We start from the raw sequence: 22,654 nt of genomic DNA, 5'->3' as shown, positions 1-22,654 counted from the left end.
TAACTGCACTAGTTTAATTAAATCCTAGGATTTAATTTCAAAAATAAAAAAGCCGTTAATCTCAAATTTTTATTCTCAATAATATTAATCAGCTTTATTAGGTATAAATTTCACAATTTTAGTTATCAAAGAGATATATTGTAGGATAAAACAACATTTTCATCAATTTTTAACCATAGTGAGATTATTTATTAAAAGTTTCACAATTCATTACCCGCCATTTGAGATTCAAAAAGTTTATCAAAGAGGAGTAAACATAGACAATAACAATGAACAATTAAGTATAAAAATTTACGAACTTAACAGTTAATATGGAAAAAGTAGTCGAGATGAAGGGTTTAGAATTACTCTGGAAGACAATAGACGACAGGTCAATATTTAGAGATGTGCTGTTTAAAGGAAAATACATACAAAACGCAATGAGATTTATTGCTGAAAGAAATTCAATAACAATTGAAGAATCAAAGGAAATTTGCATACAAGTATGTGATGAACTAGTTATTTCGCAAATCCAGCAGAAGCAGCCTTCTCGAGCAAGTCATATTCTCAAAAATGCACAGATAAATGAGGAACATTATTTATTTGCTCTCTATGTTGATTCCAATGATGACAGTATCAAAGATATGCTGTATCAATTTTTAATCAAACACAATAATGATTTTAAAGAGGAGGAAATAAGTTTGAAGGCGTATTATTCATGCTTTAAGCTTTTCCTAAAAAATATTGAGAATCATGGAAAGTATCTTGATAATATCAACAGAATACACAACAATTTTCAAATAAGTATTCATAATGTCAATAAATTGACATTCCCAAAATTTATGCAGCAGTCAGTCCAATGGAGAAATGTAAGTCAATTAAATCAAATACCAATTTGTGTTCAATCAATTCTAATTTTATTTATTTAACAATAGGACTTATCAATCGATGTCTTCTTCAAATCAAAACGAGATGAGAAAAATTTAGATCTACTACCGATTTTGGACAAGACTTGCTTTTTCTCCTATATCATGCACAATGAACTAAGTGGATTAGTGAAACAATGGCTTAATGAACAATATTTATGTAAAGCTGGAAAACCAATAAATTCTACACTGCCAACGGAACTACATACATTCGATGATGCTTTAAATCATGTCTTTCGTAGTTGGAAGTTTGAAGAACAAATGATGAATCAAATCTCTAAACGACATAAGGATGTTCTAAAAAATGAATTTGCAAAATTAGGCTTGTTTGAAGCACGCGAAAGTAAACAATTGGATAAGAAGTTCAATCGATTTTTCACGACACATACGTACCAAGAGAATTATCCAACCCTAAAAAGCAACGAAGTAACAACATTCGTTCTTGATAACAATTTGGTATGCTTAATGCCTCAACCATTCATTGATCACAATTACATTCAGAAAATCCTCAAAGAAAATGAAGAAAACGCTGATTTACATCCAGAATTAGTACTTCTTCAATCCACGAAAGACTTGCTCACAAAGCAAACAAATTTACAAAGTTTTGTCGATATAATGAACGTCACGTCTACATACATTCAGTCATTCAATACATCTTTCAATACTAATCAACATGAATTACGCTTTATGAATGAGATTGTGAGTAACAATCTAGAAAAGCATGATCAAATTGCTGATATTAATCCATTTTTGAAGAATCTCTTTGTTAAATTGACAACAAAAGAAGATTTGCCATCAATAGAGGAACTGCTCGAAAATTTTCATTCCATAAAACTCGATTATATTCGTGATGAGTTTGAAGGTACTGGAAGTGACTCAATTCCAAGTTTTAATGATCCAAATTTGTCAAGCACTTATGGAGAGAAAGCTGATTTAGATTATATGGATTATGTGAAAAGATATCAAGGAGTTTATGCTACTTATATCTTTGTACTTGATTCCATTAAAAACTCAATGGCAGTAACAAGACCAATGATTTTGGATGCATGTGAGGAAGTAACAAAACTAGCGTTGAATAATCCTAATGATTTAAAATTAATCAGGCATTCAGTTGCATTCCTGGAATCATTCTCCATAGACACAAGGAACTTACGTTGCTTTATACAGCTACAAAAATTAAAGGCTAATAACAATGATCATGACTGCGAGGGTTTTCTCGATAAAACAGTCAAAATGACAACAAATGAGGAAGACATCAAGAATGTCGAGTCACTGGAAGTCTTTTGGAAAGTCAAGAAGTACGTAAATCCCAAAAGATCATATTTAAATCCATTTACTGAAAAAGACGATTGGTTCAGAATAATTTTAATGGCACAATACTTTAATTATTCTGTGGATGCTTTCATATCAATTTGTCAAGAACGAATCAAAGATAAGACGCTATGTGATAATTTAATTAGAGCTGTACGCTATGAAGCAGCACCGGAATCAGAATATTTATCTCTTTCAAGTACACCAAAATATAAAGGCAAAACCAGTGAAGCAAAGAAACTTTTTGGAAGTGGACAATACCTTGATTCGAAGTTTGACTTGTTTGCAATCTTATTAAAATGTAATGAGAATATCAACCGTCGTGACTGTTCATTTGAGGAATTCCAAAGATTCTTCATGAGAGACGAACCAAGTAGTGATTTACTGTATCAAGCAATAATCCATGACTGGCCAGTAATCGCAGTTCTAGCAGGAACAACGAAACTTTATAGATTTAAATATTGTTGGCTGACATGGCTCATTTTAAGCAGCAATTATAAATGGTATGAAAAGTTTGAGGATGTTGAAGGCATATCAACAAGTGTTTTTGAGCATTGTCTACGAAATGGATTCGTAAAGACACTAGATGAAAGTTTTCAAATCTTTTATCCAGAAGCACCAATGAAAATATTCACAAAGTTCTTAAAAGACTCCGCAAATGGAAAATTAAAGGATATGGAATCGATACTCAAAAATTTCATCGTTCAAATCATCGAGACAGACTACAGAACTAAAATCATAAAAGAAAAGCATCGCTTAATTCCATGTATTATTCGTTATCTTATTATACATTTGCAAAACAATATAAAATTCAGTACACAGCAACAAGAGTACCTAGCATGTGTACATCGCTCCGAAATTGCCAAATTCGATGGAAAAGTCAATTTTGAATTAATAAGAAATTTCTGCAAAATTCTCGAACACACGAGTGTGGAGATGAATTACGAAGTCTTTTACGAATCTGATACAAAAGTATCAAAGGAAATTGATAGAATATGCGATGAGCTTATAAGCAACAATTATTTTGAGGCTGCAATCGAAATTGGAAATTTGATGAATAAATCAAAGACTGAATTTATATTTAAATATTGGCTGCATTTACGCAAGACTGACAATCAGAAGCAGACATCGTTTGACATTGCTAAATATATGAAATACGTCAAGATGTACAGATTGAATATGGATCTATTCATAAAATTCCTCAAGCGTGAGATTGATGAGATGGATCAATGCATTGAAAAGTATAATTTAATGTTTTTCATGCTTAGAAATACACCAAAGGCTGATCCTAAGGAGTTAAACGAATTAGAATATGAATTAATCTGTCTTTATCTACGTCTAAAGATATCCGGCGTCAAAGATATCAAGCCTGTAACATCCTTGTATTATGAAAATGTCATAAAACCAGAAAGTTCATTGATCCACAATTCTCTCTATGAGCTTAAGGCTATAGCAATGATCGATGATTTAAATGATAGTCAATGTCTTACGGATGATTCAGAAATACAGCAATTAGACGATTTAATGTCCTTCCTACTTGACATTAATGACATTGTTCAAGTTTTACGGCTTCAAGCAATGTTTGGCCATGCGCCAGAAGATTTAAAAATTCTTGTTTATATGCTTAGCGTCGCTGAAGGTATTACGTCTATCTACGACATCACAAAAAAGGAAAGACAAGCAATTAGCAATTGTGGACCACTGTCAAGTCGCTTCAATAGATTCGCATTTAGGTCTTTTAGGCAAAGCATTTCAAGTAAGTTACAGAACAGCTTTTTGGGAAACTTTAATACTAATAACTATATTCCATCAACAGACTCAATTTCGCTGAATTCATCAACAATTTCCATGGATATGAATGAAAGCTCTATAATAGAGGAACCAACACATTACAAGGAAAACAAAGAAACCTTACAAGCATTACAAGGACTTCTTTATAAACTAAAACATGGAATCAAATATGCTCAACGAGTAGTGTTTTTGTACCGAATCTCATTGTTCCTACATAATCAGTCTTTTGAGGATCTGATAAAAATTAAAAACTCCTACGAATTTTTGGAAATTGTTTCTGAATCTGATTGCGATAATAAACTGCTGGCAATGAGTGACATAATAGAAGCAATGGAAATGACAAGAGAAGAAGTTGCAAAATTTATCGCAAAGGAGATCACAGCATGTATCATAAAGACTAGATTTCAGCAGTTTACCAAAGATACAGAAACAAGTACTTCAAACCTTAACATGACAACATCCATTTCATCTACCTGGAGTGGTTCTAAGCATGTCCTGGATGATATTTGGGGATTTAGTTTATCAAATGATCTGCATTTAATTCTTGAACTGTGTAAAGGAAAGACAACACTGTTGGGAACTTATCTTATAAAATTCTATAAAATCTTATCGCAGGCTAAGTCAGACATTCCAATAATCTATGAATCATTTGAAAATGAACTGAAATCACTTACTGAAGATTTAAATCGATCCCTACCGACACAGTTGATGTCATTGAAGAAGAAGAACATAATTCGTGTTGAATTATTGATAACAGCACATGATTGTTTTTGTCAAGAATGTTCAACGGAAGGTATTGGAGACGTTTTAAATTTATCAAAAGTATTCATAAATGAACTAGCTGAAATGAAAAATTATAATTTGATTGTTAAGCTGATGTGTGGCATAGGTCGATATCGTGAAATGTTTTATTGCTTTGACATTCTTATCAAGAATGAGGCATTTGAAGCACTTCTAGGTCAATTCAATGATAAGCAAACGAACGGGCTTAAAAATGCACTGTTATCGTATCTCAATGAATATCATCCAGATAACAAAGAGTATTTTAAGATGTGTGCGTCACACTTTCTTATGTACACAGAACTAGCTAAAATATGGAAAAACAATGCGATGACTAAAATTCAGAAGCTATTGACTGAGAATCAAGTGAAATTGAATAAGTCAGGACTAATAATCTCAAAGAATGTTCAACAGATTGAAGTTCCATACCTGAAATGCACGAAAAATGTTTTGGATGTATTGAATGAAGCTATAAAAGACATGATTCATGCGACGGAAATGATGACAGCTGATCAAAAAATTGAAATGTCATTGAAATATTCATCATTTTGTGAATTAATTGCCATGCAATATCATCTCGTTAAAGTCGGAACTGAAAGTGAATTAAAAATTTGTCCATGCGTGATATATCAGGAACAGAATGCTGAAAAGTCACAGTTAATAGCTCAATACTTAGCTAATTATGAATTGTCAGTTCCACAAATGATGATTTTGAATAAAAATGCTGTAACTCCAATTGACTACACACTTGTGATCTACTGTCGGTCGATTATTGCTGAAGATGAGCAGTTCTTGCATGACTTTGTGGGACGTCTTGACCTCACCGATAGAATGATTGAGAAAGTAATTAAATTAGCTCAGTTTGACAAAATTTCTGATAAAAATGCAAAGATTCTTCAAGAACTTTGCATGATGGTGCGCGATGTTGGTGTCAAATTCAATCTAGCATCGTTGTTTGGCTGTAAAACTTTTATGAATCGACTGTTGAATGATGAACAGAGTTACTATTATTTATTAGATTCCAATTATGGAAGTAAAGATATTTTTGGAATTTAAATGTGTACAGAGTGGACAAAATTATGTCTGAATAGTTAAAGACAAATTAATGTCCAGTTGATGACTAGTTCTTACGTATTACTGTCCAGTCGTGTATTTAAATGGATTTAAATTTAATCCAAGGATTTAAAATAAATCTGACGGATTAATCGAAGGATTAAATCGAAATTCATGCAATTTTTAGTCTGTAGCCCTGAAATAGACCTTAAAATATATGTGATAAATAATTAAAAGACATGACATGTTGCACTTCTTTTCGGTAACAACATTTAAATTTTTCTTGATCAATTTATTGTAGGTAGTCAATTAAAACATTTTCAATATTTTTTCTATGCAATAAAATCAAAAAAAGATACATGATAAATGATTCAAATTCTTGGCTTTTCATTTATAATAATCAATCTACTAAATTATATTCTTCCATGATGTTAAATTATGTCTAATACAATCAAAATAAAGGTATATATAATGATAAAAATAAAGTCAAAGTGGCAGGAAGTGGTGTTGATGGTAAAATAGAAAAAAAGGTGTTTATGTATTCTTTTTTATATATTATATTAATAACATGTGCACTGCATCCAACATTCAAAAAAATAAAAATATATATTTTCGATATTTATATGAAAAAATAAAATTTATAATGCGAAATATTCCATTATGGCTTTTATGGATGGGAAAAAAACAGAACAAAAAGGCATTCAATGTGCCAATGAGATTTCATTTATGAACAATGATAAATTATAATACTAATAGGAAAATAATAATAGATAATAGAAATGAAACACTCCACTCATACTTGATATACATGTTGTATAATAAAAAACTTTCCACTAAGCTGGTAATATGGCGAAAAAAAAAATGAAAAATTTTTATGGATTCCGAAATGGGTGGGGAATTAAGATATTTCCATGTATCACTTTTTGAATGAACGAAATAATAAGGATGAACAAAAACATTCAAACAACCAAATCTGAAGACAAAATCCGTTGATATTTTTCTCATGTCGGAGGAGCTTTTCAAACATCATTTAATAATTTTTTTATTGTCACATAGATCAAATGAATCATACTGAAGGAATAAACTGCACTTTATTTTCCTTTATACAGGCGAAAGTCGAAAAAAACTCTTTTGCAAACTTACAATCATTTTAAGAAAATTGTGTGCTTTTATTGGGAGCTTTAAAGCTCAAGAAAGGAGGGGAAAATCAACCAAAGTTGTTAGTTTATTGTTACAAATTTCACAACGGTTTTGACCAATTCAAATTTTAACGGTTATAGTAAATTCAAATTTCAACGGTTAAATTGAATTCAAAAATTTTTTATAGCATCTTTGAAAAATTATAGCAACTTTGTAAGATTCAAAATTTTTCCATCGGTTTCAGAGTTTTTCTAACAGAGTTGATTTCCCCTAAATTGCATCAACATAAAATTCAAAATGTCAAAAACCGTTAAATTGTTAAAACAGCAATTTTTATAAAATTCTTGAGTGTTATGTATTGCAGTTGTGCTAATATAGTTCCCAAAATGACTATAGCTGTAAATCTACAAAGCTAAGATATATTAAGTTAAGCATAAAATAGAGATTTAGACATGAATGCAAAAGAGTTTTTGTGAATGTTTATTTCTTGGCAATGAATGTATGGCAATATATAGTTTATATATATGAGATAGCATCAGACAACAGCCAACAAAGCGACACAATAGTAAATAATTAAGGAGAAGCCAATTAGCAAAAAGTAATTAAAATAATAAATTAAGTGTTAAAAAAACATCAAAAAGGGATGTTAGGAATTAAAAATATTTGTGGATTAAAACATTGATAAATTTAAGAAAATAATAAGGAAGAGCAGAATAGGACATCATTGATATCATTAAAAAATTTTTAACAATAAAGTTTTCATTGTTCATGTACAAAGATTGATGGAAATTAAAAAATGGAGTTACGACCAATTTTCTGTGTTGTTCCTGATTAGATAATTATTTTTTTTACGTGTGACTGTTAATTAATTATTTTATATCCATGTGCAGGGCAGTTATTCACCAACCAACCAACAATTTTTTTCTTGATAACTTTTTTTTTCATACATTATTTTACATAACACATTCGCAGCCTTAAAGGCTCTTCATTGCCATCATAATAGTGTCGAAATCTGTGAAAATTTATTAGAGATAATTTAATCTTTAATATCCAATTTTTTTTTGATTTATTTTAAGGTAGGTATGATGATATGATTCATGATGATCTGTTACCAACAAAATTAATGAGCGACATCCAACAAAGACTACTATGCGATTCTAATTAACTCATAGATTTTTTTTTTTTTTGATTTAACATTTATCATTCCAAAATAAGTACAGAAATTTTGCTTGTAGTGAACCTTTTACGGATGCGCTCACAAATTCTACATGATGTTTATGATGAATTTTTTTTAAATATTTAATTTAAATGTTATTATTTGATAGTTTTTTTGTTGTTGATGTATTAATATGATTGATACAATCCTGTATGTCTATATCTAATTTCAACGGCAATAGGATTATTGCATTAAATGGAGGGGTTAGTACAAAATTTATTAAGTTTATTTTTGTTAGCTTCCAAAAGGATGTTTGTTCTTTAATGAATTTATCAGAGCTCGTCGTCGACTCTGGTTTTGTATGACAAGGTTAACTCATGTCCACGCGATACTAAATTCAAGTCGACTTCGAGCTCTGGAATTTATGTGAACATACAAATTAAATTGACCGTTATTTTTCAAAAAATTCACTAACACAAACATATGTTATTTGATGTAGACAATGTGTTTTGTCACAGCAACAGTTGCACGCTTGAATTGCAAAACGAGTTCGCTAGGACAACACCTCGTCGTAGTGTAAACAACAGGACGCAAAGTTGCTCTAACGACACCGTGATGGCTGCTTCCTACTCATTTTTGAGTATGGAAATTCGTCACATTATGCAGCTCGGGACAGAACTTCAAGGGTTATTCAATGATATTTCAAGGTAATTTAGTTACTATACTTTTCTATCAGAGCTCGAAGTCGACTTGGATTTTGTATAGAAAAGTCGACTCAAGCCGACTAGACTTCGAACTCTATTTAGTAATAAAGGTACAAAATACACTTGAAACACAAAATAAATGAGAAAAACTGCGCTGAGTCAAACCAACACACTTAAATCATTCACATTAGTGTTAGTAAAATTTGAAAATTTAACGGTCATTTTCCACATATGAGCACATAAAGATGTTTGTTCTTTTAAAATTGGAAAAACCACATTAATTAGTGTATTAATTAGACATTTCTTTGGTTGAGAAACGATACAAATTAAAGTGAATAACTATGTCCTTAATGCTTTCATTTCACATGTCTCTTTAACAGATAGTTTTGACGACATATAAGGAACTAAATTTTCGGCAAAAATAATTTAAAGGAAACAACAAATTTACTTCGATTCTTAAATAATAATCAGCCAAAAGAGAATTTTTAACAAAATTATAAGATTTGCATGATTGCATTGCATGTGTACGATCCTATAATTGTGATACATGATTCCTACACTTGCCAAACATGTAGCTAGACAAAAACATAATTAAAAAGTTCAAAATAAATTCGGATTTTCCACTAAAAAGATCTTACAGCTTATATTCTTAATAAAATCTCTCGCATAATTTATGTTTCACATGTTAATGCCTTTTTTAACAAAAAAATAAGTTTAAAATCATAAATTAAATTAAAAATTAAAATCGATCATTCACAATGTCTCTAAAATCTAGCTAGACAATAAATTAAATTAAATCAATATGTTGACAGTAATAATGATAAAAAATATATAAATTCACAACTATATGTTGGGTTTTTGGGCAATTAAAAATAAAAAAATAATTTAAGCAGACTGTCATGACAAAAAAGAGACTACAAAAAAATGTAGGAACAGTAGAAGTTTAGTGTGCTTTTTTTTCAATTTTTTTCTTATGTATGCTTATGTACTTCTCATATCTTTTTTAAAACGTTCAATGTTACTATCATTATTATGTATTTTTTTTTTGCAATAGCTAAGCTGGAGCTTTCTTACAAATCGTGGTTACATTCTTCTTCGACTGTTATGTACATACCTTCCTCCTCCTATGTATTAGTTAAGATTAGATAGATAGAGAAATTTTATATATGAGACACATTAGACGAATGAGACTTAAAATTAGCATAGATGAAAAATATTTTATGGTACTTACATAAGTTGAATCATGCTTAGCGAGAATGCGAAGTAAAGGTCTCAACTTGAGCCACCATTGAGATTTGGGGATACGTTGTCTAATTTAATTATAATTAATTAGTAACTTGCTTTTTATCAACAATCAATAAGGTCGTTCACGAATGATGTCTATAGCTTAAATTGGAATTGACTGTGTTTTGTGACATAATGTCTCACATGCCCTAACAGACAAAGAAACCGCGTATAGGTATCTTATTGGTATTTTTATACCATAAAATCATACTCTTTGCCTGTTAGGGATATATACTAAGAATTGGTCATAGCGACTAACTCGGTTCCAATTCCGATCAATCAATAGTTTAACCTCCCTTCCCTATCCTTAAAATGCTTGAAATTCCCAAACGGCACCAACAACTCCAAATCACTCGGAATTATCAATGCACCCTAAAGCAGAGCTTATAGTAGACTCCAATATTGTATGGAATCCATATAAAATTCTAGTCGACTTCGAGCTCTGTCCTAAAGCATCACTATACTCCCTCTAAAACAGCCATTGGACATCATTCATGAACAACCCCACCATCAATATCAACAACTTACTCAAAGTTTGTGTCAGCAATAAGCTCCTTTAATGGTGAAAATTTGTATTGTCTTCTGACAAGACCTAATAAGCATGCTGTATCTTGTGATGTGGCATTAACTTTTCCATCTTTGCAGTGAACCTTAAGCTGATCAACAAGCCATTCAACAGCCTTTGCAGCCATCTTTGTTCCCATATTTCTATCGAATGGTGATGGAGAGCCACCTTGTTGCATGTGACCCAAAATATTTGAACGACATGAGAAGAGTCCTTTGCCTTCTTCACTGTATAATCTATGGATGAAGTCAGTATTGTAATTGTCGTTTGCCTTCTCATTTCTCAAGATGAGACCACGTTGGACTCCATCAGCCATTTTTGAGGCCATATGATAGACATCTTGTTGAAGATCTTTAATTGAGAATTTCTCTTCATAGATGTATGCAGCATCAGCACCACCAGCAAGACCAGCAAGTGTTGCTAAATATCCACAATATCCACCCATAGTTTCAATGACGAAAACACGACGTTTTGTTCCTTGAGCTGATTGACGAATACGATCGCAAATTTCTGTGATCTCGTTTAAGCCAGTGTCGCATCCAAGGGAGAATTCAGTGCCTGTTTTGAAAAATGACATTAATTAATACATTCCGAGTTAGAATTTGATTCATTTACATACCTGGAACATTATTGGAAATAGTTGATGGGATGATGATCATTGGGATACAGAATTCTGGGAAATGATCACGTTGATCAACAAGTTGACCCAATGAGTGATATCCTTCAAAGCCACCAACAACGAGTAAACCTTGAATGTTGAATTCACGGAAACGTTGGGCAATTTCCTTGAATTTTCCTTCTGGCAATGTACGCTTTGTACCCAAAAATGCACCACCTTGACCGACCCATCCAGTTACATCACCCCAATCCATTTTAGTAAAATGTCCAGCGACTAAACCTTCAATACCGTCATGAATACCATAAACTGTATCTCCACGATAAATTGAATTACGGACGAATGAACGTACTGCTGCATTCATACCACATGCTGGTGCACCAATATGCATAACAGCGAGTGTAAAGCCTTCCTTGCCTTTACCTTCAGCATCGAAAGCATCCTTTGGTGGCTTCAAGCGAGTCAACATCTTGTATGTTTCCAAATTTCTTGAGAATGAACGTCCACGCAAGTCAACAGCAAGCTCAAATTTACGTTCAGCCATAGCTTTAGCAACAGCTTGTGTACGATTGACACATTCCATCAATGGTAAACGAACAGCTTGATTTCCATCCAATGAGACAACACATGGTTCTGTATCATCTGTTGCTTCCATTAAAGCCATAACAGCCTCAGCTCCCATACTTTTTTTGGAAAGGATTCTCGTTTATTGATTGACTAGGCACTAAACAATTAATAATAAACTTACCGACAGCCCTATAAATGCAGGATAAATTATAGATTAAATTGACGTCAATTAAGGCACAAAGTTTTTCTTCCTACTTACCAAAACACGGTCGAAAGCACTTGGATTTCCTCCTCTCTAAATTGCGCAAAATCATAAAGTTATGAGTTACAGTTCGGTTCGTAAATTCCCAATAATATTCATACCTGGACGTGACCCAAAACAGTGATTCTTGTATCCTGATTCAATTCATCAACAACAACTTTCTTAACCATCTCAGCTGTAATTGGATTACCCTCACGATCAGTTGCACCTTCGGCTACAATGATGATATTTAAACGCTGACCAGCAGAACGTTCCTAAATATGGACATAATGAGATTATTAAAATCAGATCCAAAACAATGACATTTGATAGCTTTTTAAACTGTAAATAAAATTTAATTTTAAATGATGATTTTTAATGAATTTTGTGGAATTTTGCAACAGTTTCTAACCAGTTTCTGTTTATTATTGTTGTATATCGCGTAAATATTTACTTTATCCTGAGCTGAATTATTAGCGTCATAAATAGACATAACATAGATTTCAAGTTTGTATCCATGACTTTAAATGCTTTTAAATGTTAAATAAGATTTAAAACTTTTGGAATTATAGGGTCAAAATAAGCTATGATATAAGGAGGTCTAGTAAGAGTAGTTAAGGATATGTCACTTGATTTAGTTTTGATTTGGGAATTAAGTTTTGAAATTTTATTAATCTTAGGCAGAGTTGTCTGATAGGTGCTTTTGTAAAAATACCTAGCTATGCATCATGTTAGCTTTTGCCCTTTACAGTTTTTGCCTTTGCCTAAGCCCTGCCTATAATAGCCATGTATTTGCCTAGCGAAACCTAATGTAGATTTTAGTAGGTAGCTAATGTTTTTGTAAAAACGATAAAAAAATCACGTACGTACTTAAATCTATACTAGGTTTGCCTATGAAAAGACATATCTATTAAAGGCAGTAAGAATTAAAGGTATAAGGATATATTGAAATGAAAAAAAAAGACAGAAACTATATCAGTTGAGTATGATGTCTATTTGCCTAGTTATTGCTTTTGACTATTAAGCTTTCATGAAGGGAAATATGTTTGCCTTCCTATAGGTAATGTCTGTGATAGATTTTTGCCTTTAACAGAAAATAGATAGGTAATAACTCTGGACTAATTAAAGCAGTGGTGAGCAACCCTTTATTTCTTTCGGCACACTTTGATGGTAAGCCTTCTGCAAAAATCGTACTCAGCATATAATTCATGGCAATTCCATGAGTCACAGGTAGCTTACCACTGAATCAAAGGATTATTTTTTTAATCCTCGGATTTTGTAAAATTTAATTATGAGAGTAAAATTCAGGGTAAAATTTAAAAAAGATTAGTCTAGATCAGCCTAGAGTGAAAGTAAGGCTCTATATACTCAAAATACTTTAATTAAAAAATTTGTATCATTCAAGAATACCGTGTAAAGTATTCGTAATTTGCTACCGAAAAACAAAATACTCAGAAAATGGTTAGAGATAAAAAGTAAAAATGGAATCAAAAATCAAAAAAAAAAGTTATGCGATATGGGGAATAATAAATAAATTTAGCAGACTTTGAATGTGATATAGAAGTAAAAATGTATGATAATGATGGAATAATGATTATGGAAATAAGAAGTAAATTAAGATAGAAGAGAAAAACACAATGATGTAAAAAAGTTAGTTAAATTAAACATCAAGACACATTCTAGATATATAAATGTATAAGATAATTAATTTAAAAGAATTTGAGCACATTATTAAAAGCGAACACATAACAACATTAGGTTTACCTCGAGAAATGTCACGTTATGAGTTCTATGACTTTTTATGTCTTAATTTGTTCTATCAACATCATAAAACTTGTCTTACACATCTATTTAACTTATGAATTATCCCCGATCTTTAATCATGTCCTTAAAATTATTTTTTTTTTTTTCTCCATTTAAAGCCACATTATTTGAGAGTATGAAGGAAGAAGATGTGTGAATTAAAACTCAATTATAAATCACACACATTACTTGCATTATGTCCATCAATAATACATTGAGATAGTAAGCATAACTATTAATTTTTATGTTTAGCCAATCATCAATAATTTACAATTGTCATCCAGGAATCATTCATTCATGACGTCCCAATTGGGGGGATTAAGGGATTTAGGATCTAGGGACAATGTTTGATTGACGTCATTTATGAATAATCCCCGTTTAATTAAAATGATAAGAATATAACATTTTTGTATTGTCTTTTATACCTGAAGTAATTTTTTGCAGATTTGAGTCTTCCAATCGATTTTGACCGGATCTTCGGGTATAAAAACATAATCTGCTTCACTTGCCAAAGCTGCGACTACTGCTAGGTAACTGTAACGTAATTTATTGTTTTTCTCAATGCCTTTCTTGTGTTAATTACATAAACTTTGTCAGTCTCTTTTAATTCTGTCACATTTATGCAATTTACCAATGAATCGAAGCGCAACCAACCACTATTACTACATTATCAGTTTATATACCGTCACCCTTAGAATTGACTTTCTTCTTCTTCTTCTTCTTCTTCTTTGACAATAAAGTTATTACAGTGCTCATTAATTGCGTAATTATCAGTAATTAATTAATATATCAAAAAAATACCAAGTGGGATTGACTTTTTCGAAATTTTTCTACCAATTGCTTATTTAATCAACCAGATAATGACATAAAAACAAATTATGCTTGATGTAATTGTGGAGCGTGTCAAGCTGAATCACAATTTTGCTGGATGTTTCTGAACATTTACTCGATTTGATGCTAATTAATGAAACCATTAACCACATTTAAGCAAATTTTTGAAGAAATTCTAAACAAAAAGCAGAAGAATGGAAGGATAGACAAGTATGCTTTTGGAGATTCTTGTAGGAATTAGGAGAAGCTTCTGGAAATAACTCGATTTTTCCCAATACTTCTCAATTGATTATTGAACAGTCATAAAAGGCAAATTAGAAATGAATTCTGCAATTACGTGGAATCAGCTTATTTTCAGCTCAGAATCTATGAAAAAAATATCTAAATAATCATAATTCATGATGAATCATCAAAAAATAATTGAAAAATCAAAAAAAGAATCAAGCTCCAGGCAAGATTCGAACACACACCTTGACTGGAAAAGTATAAGAGAATTTTTTGTATGAAATCTTATACTTCACAAGAGCAGTTTTCTAACTTATTTAAGAAATATGGGATTTTTGGCTGTTGCCAGTCAATTAAGCAGTCGATTCCAAAAAAATGTATGTCTATAAAACCATATTCTACTAACTATATTCTAACATTTAAAAAAATTGTTCTAAAAACCATTCCTGTAATTAAAAATTTCCAAAAAATAACCACAAAAAGTCCAAAAAAATATCGACCTGCAACGGAACTACAAAGACCCTTCAAGAATCAGTTGTCGTCAGATTTTACCTGCAAATCCTTGCAGTAGGACATTTATTTAAACCATCAGCAAGGTGCCGAAGGAGATCAACTGAGAATTTGTTGCATTGAGATTCGAACTCCGGAAATTACACAGAGCTATATGAACCCAACTCACAAACCTCTGACTTTTACCACTAAAAGTCTTGAAGATGAGATTTGGCTAAAATCATATTTAAATTGTGTGTTTGATTGTTGATGAAAAATTACCATTTTAGAATTAATTCCAATATGTTATAATTAATTAATGAAGAATTGAATTGTGTGGATTGAAAAAAACATCATGAGATTAAATTCCAGGATTATTATTATGAATTTCCACACTCAAATTTACTAGAAAATTAGAGAAATTTATGCAAATTTTCAGAATATTTTCGAACAATCTCGAAACTTCGTGATTTATAAGAACTTAGAACATTATTGTGTTCATTTGCAGAATTTATGATGGTGAAATTCAAGTTTTATTTTTTGAAAGAAGCTGTCATTATGAAAGAGCAGTAATCAAGTTAGTCCACATATTCGAGTGGCACAAGACGGCGAATCGAATTTTTCGCAGTAAAAATGGGCCGAAATCAGACGTCATCTGTCGAGGAAACTGTTTTAATTAATGTCGTTGTAACTAGTTACAGAGCTAGAAACAGTCAGATGGAAAACACCTGTCCTAAGTTCCTCATTGAAGTATGGTCACAGTAAGTATGTAAGAAAATATGTACGGCTACATAGCGATGACCTAGCGAACGCGTTGTGTTGTTCTATGATATACAGAATTAAAGTCCCCAAAAAGCATACATACCTAATAGAAAGCTAAAGAATTTTGCAAAGACCAAAGTCGACTTTTCCTTACAATCAAAGACAATGCTCACTTGATACTGTAATTCCATCACGATACCATGAAAGCACCTAATACCTTTGTTGATGGCATTAGAGTATCTAGTGAGGATGGTCTACGTGTGTTGGAATTTAGTTCGCTAAAAACCGATTCAAACTTGCATGCAATTTTTTGCTACTTTCTCTTGTGAAGTATAACATTTCATACAAATTTCAATCAATTCTTTGCTTACTCAGTTTTCCTTCAACCTCGAAAATTTTGACATAAATCGACACCAACATAAATGCTACAGCAACAATAAGAAAATACTAAAATTTCGAAAAAATCAGTTCCCACTTGATAGAAAAATAATAATAATAATTTTTCTAGTCTAGTCGATAGCTAAAAACGTTTGCAAACAATAGAAGTAATAGTAGTAATAAAATAAAAATGTCAAAAAAATGCACAAATTTTGTGGACGAGAACAATTTGCGTGAAAACTTTTAAAAATAAAAAAAAAATAGAGAAATACAGAACAGAAAATAATAAAATTGGTGATGATGAAATATAATTTGGGGGGTAATAAGGTTTGATGAGATCAAAAGCTATCAAGAGTATATTTATGTGCTGTATCTTGAGAGCTTTTCAAAGCTGCTAATCAATAATCAATTGATGTATCTTGTTAGAGAGAAGCAAACTCTAATTAAAGATTTTTCATGTCCAAAATAAAGTAAAATCATTGATTAGCATAAGATGAGCATTAATTTTGACAATAAAAAAATAAAAATAAATCCAAAAAAAAAAGTTATGATGAGCATAAAAAAAAGGATTAAATTCTTTATAGAAAAAAATTTGATTTATCGTCTTGCCTGCGACAATTGAGCACATATGCGTTTAGGCCAATCAACTTTGGCTGGATCTTCAGGAATGAAGATATAGTCAGCCTCGGTACATAATCCCGCAACGACAGCAAGGTAACTGTGTTTGATTTTTTTTTTAATTATATTAAATATCGATTTTTGTGTGATTTTTATGCGTGTATTTGTGTGTGTAGGTTTTTGAAAGAAATTTAATATTTTTAAAAAATTTAGAAACAGAAAGAAAATTTCATAAATAATTTTCATTTAACAATCAGATTCAGTATAACCGATTATATGTGATAATAGATATGAAAAGAAAAATAAATTAAATTATATTAAAGCCTGCACAAAAATAATGTGAATAACTCTTAATACAGATAGATTTATATGCAGTTTATATGTGTATGTGTTCAATTTAAAAAAAAAAAAACAGTTAAATTTTCAAAACTTAAACACTAACACTACTGTAGAAAAATTGAATTAAATAGATTATCTACACTATTAAGCATAGTTTTAACATAATTATAGTGCTGACAGATTGAATATAGAACGACATAGCATTTGCAAGATGTTTTTGATGACAAAATTCAATGGAAAATGCTCTGTATTACATTTTCATCATAGTGTTAGTGTTTGTTCAAAACTACAAAGTTCAAATTTTTTAAAACCGTTGTGAGTTCAAATCTTGTAAAATAATGTAAGATATTCAAATTTTTGAAAACCGTTGAAAATGTCAAATTTCGCCAACTTCTGTCTAGACAGACTTAATAATCAATGACACACACACGCACATAAACTGCATACAAAATATAATGTGATGTAAAGTTCTAACGACAGTTATTATAATTAATAAGTTACGATTCTCGTGTAACTTGATTTCGCATGTCTTTTTATGATTTTTAAGGTATTTTATGTTCTGTACTCCAATTCATATAGCACATAACGTTCTTGTGTTTTTTTTTCTATAGAGCAAACTCTAAGGGCATATACAACAGGATTAGAGAGAGAGATTTTTTGATTATTAATAACATTCGATATTGGATATAACACTTAATGTTTGTAATAATTATTATTATTGGGATAATTTGGTGGAGGGAAAACAACAGAATGAGATAATTGCTTATAATAATCATACATATGAGTCGACAGAAGAAGTCGAGAAATACATCAGAGAATATACAGAGAGAGGTTCGTTCAAAAATACTAGCATGAAACAGCATGAAGAGTATAAAATTATGAAAGATATGAAGGCCTAATTATTATCAGAAGGACCATATTGGGCTACAATTATTTTTTAAAAAAATATAATTTTGTAAAACATGTGAAATCTGCGAATCACTGACATAAATATTATTCAGTTCTTTCAAGTCTCTTGCCTGTATTAATTTATTGCACAATTTAACGGCCCAATCATTTGGCGGAGGAGACTCGGGGATGAAAACATAATCGGCTTCTGATATTGTAGCTGCAACAAGCGCCAAGTATCTATAGATTTTATGCAAACATTAAGCCACGATTGAATCCCATTTGTCAAAATCACAGTTTTTTGTGGACATTACATACAAAAAATAGTTTTTTCATTGGAAATTGCGAATTCAAGATTTTTTTAACAAAAAAAAATCCGTAAATTTCATGAAGAAAAAGAGAGGAAAAAATTAAAATGATTAATTAAACTGTATCGGTACAATCTATTCCTCTAAATTGAATTAATTGAAATTAAAGTAAATTCAATCACATATAATTGAGTGTCGTACCGTCTATTAAGATTTTACTCACCCACAATGTCGTCCCATGACCTCCATAATAAATGTTCTTTGATGAGAATAAGCAGTACTGACAATTGCGTCAATTGCCTCAATGATACGATGCAATGCTGAATCCGTACCGATTGTCATGTCTGTTCCACAGAAATCATTATCAATTGAACCGACCATACCGGCGATATGTAAGGCTTTATTTTTCGTACGCTCTTCAGGCGTGATTCTCTTGGTTTCCAACAATTCATCTAACAAGCTTGTCCATTCAACACGGAACAAATTAGCACCAGTCAATGAACCGTCACCACCAATAACAACAAGATTGGTAATTCCGCGCTTTACAAGATTCTCAGCTGCAGATAAACGTCCAGCACGTTCACGGAAATCCTTGCAACGGGCTGATCCAATTACGGTACCACCACGATGAATAATACTTGACACTGAGGCCCAATTTGCTTCAACAATGTTATCACCGCCATCGACCATTCCTTGATATCCTTCCTTGATGAAGTAGACCTGAATGAAATTGATAATAGCATTAGTTTTGGACGGTATTAATATGTAGTACATGTACAGACATAAGTTTGAATTATTAATTAGAGATTAAAAATGACATCCGTACTATCAAAAATAGAAGGTCAAATGTGAATGACCTCGATGCTGACAATTTTTTTCACAGACAGTTTGAGCATAAATTTTAAAATAATTTTGACCGTTATTTTCCAAATTTTGTTTAGCCGTTATTTTTCAAATTTATTTTGACCGTTATTTTTATAAGAAAGCTCATTTAGCTTTGGAAGCACTTCACGGACTTTTTTGATCACTTGATTTCACTTTAATTGATTTATAGTATCACATGTGCAACAGTCTATAGATGGGGCAATGAATGACAGCAATTAATATTTTGTTTGTAGCGTCTCCAATAAAAAAACAATCCATAGAAATTATTTTGACCTTCAATGCAGCTTTAAAGACATTCTTTCTTTCTTCTTGTATCCACTTTTTTTGTTACTGCCTGTTTCTTTTTGTACTTGACACAAGGGTAAGAGAGACAAAACATATTTTAAATCATTTTCATTGAAGGAAAAATCACGCGTGAACTTGCGACGAAATGTGAACTTTTCTATTTTAATTTTGTGTCTAGTTTGTGTGATGAAAATGCCTCAACATACATTTTTTACAGGTTGGTTCCTCTTCAAAATGGTCACTTAGCGATTCATCGACATTGCTATAATTTGGACAACTAATGCGGATGGCACATATAAAGTTCAGACACATGTTCGCAAGCGATAATTTGCACCACAAAAAAAAAGTAGTCAGCTTTCACAAATTGTGTACCGAAGTATTATTTTGTAGTTAAGGATGATTTTAGAAATGAAATTGAACTTGAAACCCAAATTGGCTTGTGAAAGAAGAAATAAAATAGAATTAAATTGAGTTCAGGGGCAATTAGAAGAAATTTTTTTGTGTACATGCAGTACACAACTGTCGAAAGCGGTGAATTTTATCGATTTTGATTCTAAATTCACTGAGAAAATCGATAGGAACATTCATAGCTGATATAAAAATAATATACAGTCAGAATGTGTTTTTGTCTGAAGTGGCGATGACTTGATTCATGCCTCTTAGATAAGAAGCGTATAAAAAACGGGTTTCCTACAATGTCACTCGTGTGTGATAATCACCATAATTTGGCCGGTCAAAACAACAAGTTCCAATAGTCCATAATACACAAAAATCTAATGAATTTATGTCGTGTACGAAGTATTACACAAAAGCTGTCTGTGATCGTGAAAAAATGAAATAAAAATTACATCACAAGTGAGATATTTACTCACCTTGCATCCTAAATAGATTCCCATACGAACGACAGCTCTAACTGCAGCATTCATTCCTTGTGAATCTCCTCCACTTGTGAACACGGCAATACCATGTCCTTTACGGCTCCCACGGCCAATGAATCTTTGAACCTCGTCAGTCATTCTTTTGGATTTCGCGGAATGGAAAATGAGAAAATAAGCAATAAATTAAACTTTATTTGTTATCACAAAATTCACTTTTAGCTGAATATGCTTTAAATTAAATTTTTTTATCACACAGTAATTTGATTCTATTTATTTAGACTATGTCTATGTCTATTGGATCATTTTACACTCACTTAGGTTTGTTAAAGAACTTGAATTTCCTTGATTATAGCTCAATCTCAATTTTATTGACCCGAAACTTTTCTTTTTACTCCTTTTTTTCTAATTTTTCACACAAAAATTTCACGAAAAAACCGGAATTACGTAAATTACACAATTACAATAAGACAAACTTAATGATTTTCTAATTATTTTAACTCCTCACAACTCTTTCTTAATGATCCTAGAAGTTTTAATTTAGGATCTGCTCGTCTTGACTGAAAAATTCACTTTGAAATAGAAAGAGCTACAATCCACACCAAAGTCTTTCAACTGACATTGAAAATGTGTTTTAGGGTATTAATGCCCGGGATTTTTAGATACGATGCGCAGTCCATTTATGTCTATTATCTGAATCATTGAATACATTGTATATGCTGTAAATTTCTAAATTATTCATACATCCAGTGAAATATTTAATTAACATTTCTGGACTCGTCTGGATCACAAAAAAATAGAATCGCTATTGTCAGCTGAAAGGTTTAGTTGTATTAGTGAGTTCCCTTAAGACAAATATGCCTGAATGTGCGTTTTTCAAATGACTTTCTATGCTGTACACAGAACAATTTTTTTGTTATTTTCTATTATTTTTCGCAATCCAGTGATAAAGTTTGTCTCAATTAGTTCAAAAATTGTCGTTAATAACGTGAATCATCCACGTGCTTCCGTGAAAATGGATATGCTCATCCATTTTTTGGAGATTTTTTCGTCAAAAAGAAAGTCACATGCAAAAAAAGTCACGTGCATTTGGTCTCGTAGTAACAGACATATACATGAATCTGCTGTAATATTTCTCATGTCTCTTTTTTTTAACTGCAATTTAATGCTCGACTCCGATTGGCCAATGTGTGGTAAGAAATAAAATTTTCTATGAATCGTTCATGACTTCTCGCATGTAAGCGAACTTTTGGATATGATTGAGGAGATTCTGTGAAATGTTGCGTCATCAAGTTGATATTCTCCGGATTTCTCGTTCCTTTTAGCATATTAGTCATGATTGTTTACAATGTTAAACTTGTTTATGTTTTTTTTTTGTTACTTGCTAAATTCTAATCATCCATGAACTTATGAATGTTATATCAAGTTTGATACCGTATTGACTTTAAAAATTCACAGAAAAACAACTTTTTTATCTCCTACACGTGTACGCATTTATTTATTTTGTAATGAATTCAATTAGTTCATTTTTGTATGGGTAAATGCCATTTGAGACATATCAAATCTGAAGGGAAAATAAAGATAAGAAAGTAGGTGTATAATATAAGCAGGCGCATAAGTTTATAAGAAATTTGAGATGATTGTAGGTTTTTCAAGTGAAATCTAGAAATTTCTAAACATTTTTTGATTGCTCAAGTTTTGATATGTAAGTATTACATTAAGTATTATGCCGTATTATGATTATATATACAGCACAATAAAAATGAATTGTAAACAGTTTCTGGATGTTAAGGAAAATCAACAATTTAACGGTTTTGAAAAATTTAAATTGCTTCGAATCTGAACTGAATTGAAA

At 31.2% G+C, this 22,654-nt stretch overlaps 2 protein-coding genes across 2 annotated transcripts; one reads left to right on the top strand and one right to left on the bottom strand.

Annotated features, from left to right (window-relative positions):
- Positions 1 to 257: 257 nt before the first annotated feature.
- LOC139090227 (spatacsin) lies at positions 258 to 6,216 on the top strand. Its single transcript, XM_070639971.1, has 3 exons — positions 258 to 848; positions 915 to 3,972; positions 4,033 to 6,216. The coding sequence occupies exons 1-3, from the start codon at positions 312 to 314 to the stop codon at positions 5,841 to 5,843; spliced, it is 5,406 nt and encodes a 1,801-aa protein (XP_070496072.1). The 5' UTR covers positions 258 to 311; the 3' UTR covers positions 5,844 to 6,216.
- Pfk (ATP-dependent 6-phosphofructokinase) lies at positions 6,088 to 21,414 on the bottom strand. The gene is made up of 12 exons (XM_070639972.1): positions 21,117 to 21,414; positions 20,797 to 20,941; positions 18,978 to 19,474; positions 18,592 to 18,686; positions 17,211 to 17,323; positions 12,236 to 12,388; positions 12,132 to 12,167; positions 12,054 to 12,061; positions 11,309 to 11,988; positions 10,653 to 11,247; positions 10,072 to 10,150; positions 6,088 to 9,964 (listed from the first exon to the last, which is right to left on the bottom strand). The coding sequence occupies exons 2-12, from the start codon at positions 20,938 to 20,940 to the stop codon at positions 9,911 to 9,913; spliced, it is 2,454 nt and encodes an 817-aa protein (XP_070496073.1). The 5' UTR covers position 20,941; positions 21,117 to 21,414; the 3' UTR covers positions 6,088 to 9,910.
- Between the last annotated feature and the right edge of the window lie 1,240 nt (positions 21,415 to 22,654).

Source organism: Chironomus tepperi, unplaced genomic scaffold (genome assembly GCF_022539635.2).
Source record: "Chironomus tepperi strain 1889 unplaced genomic scaffold, CSIRO-AGI_Ctep_v1 contig_217, whole genome shotgun sequence".
NCBI classification, from domain to species: domain Eukaryota; kingdom Metazoa; phylum Arthropoda; class Insecta; order Diptera; family Chironomidae; genus Chironomus; species Chironomus tepperi.
Note: the sequence above shows the minus strand (reverse complement) of the source record. Positions and strands in the feature narration are given on the sequence as shown.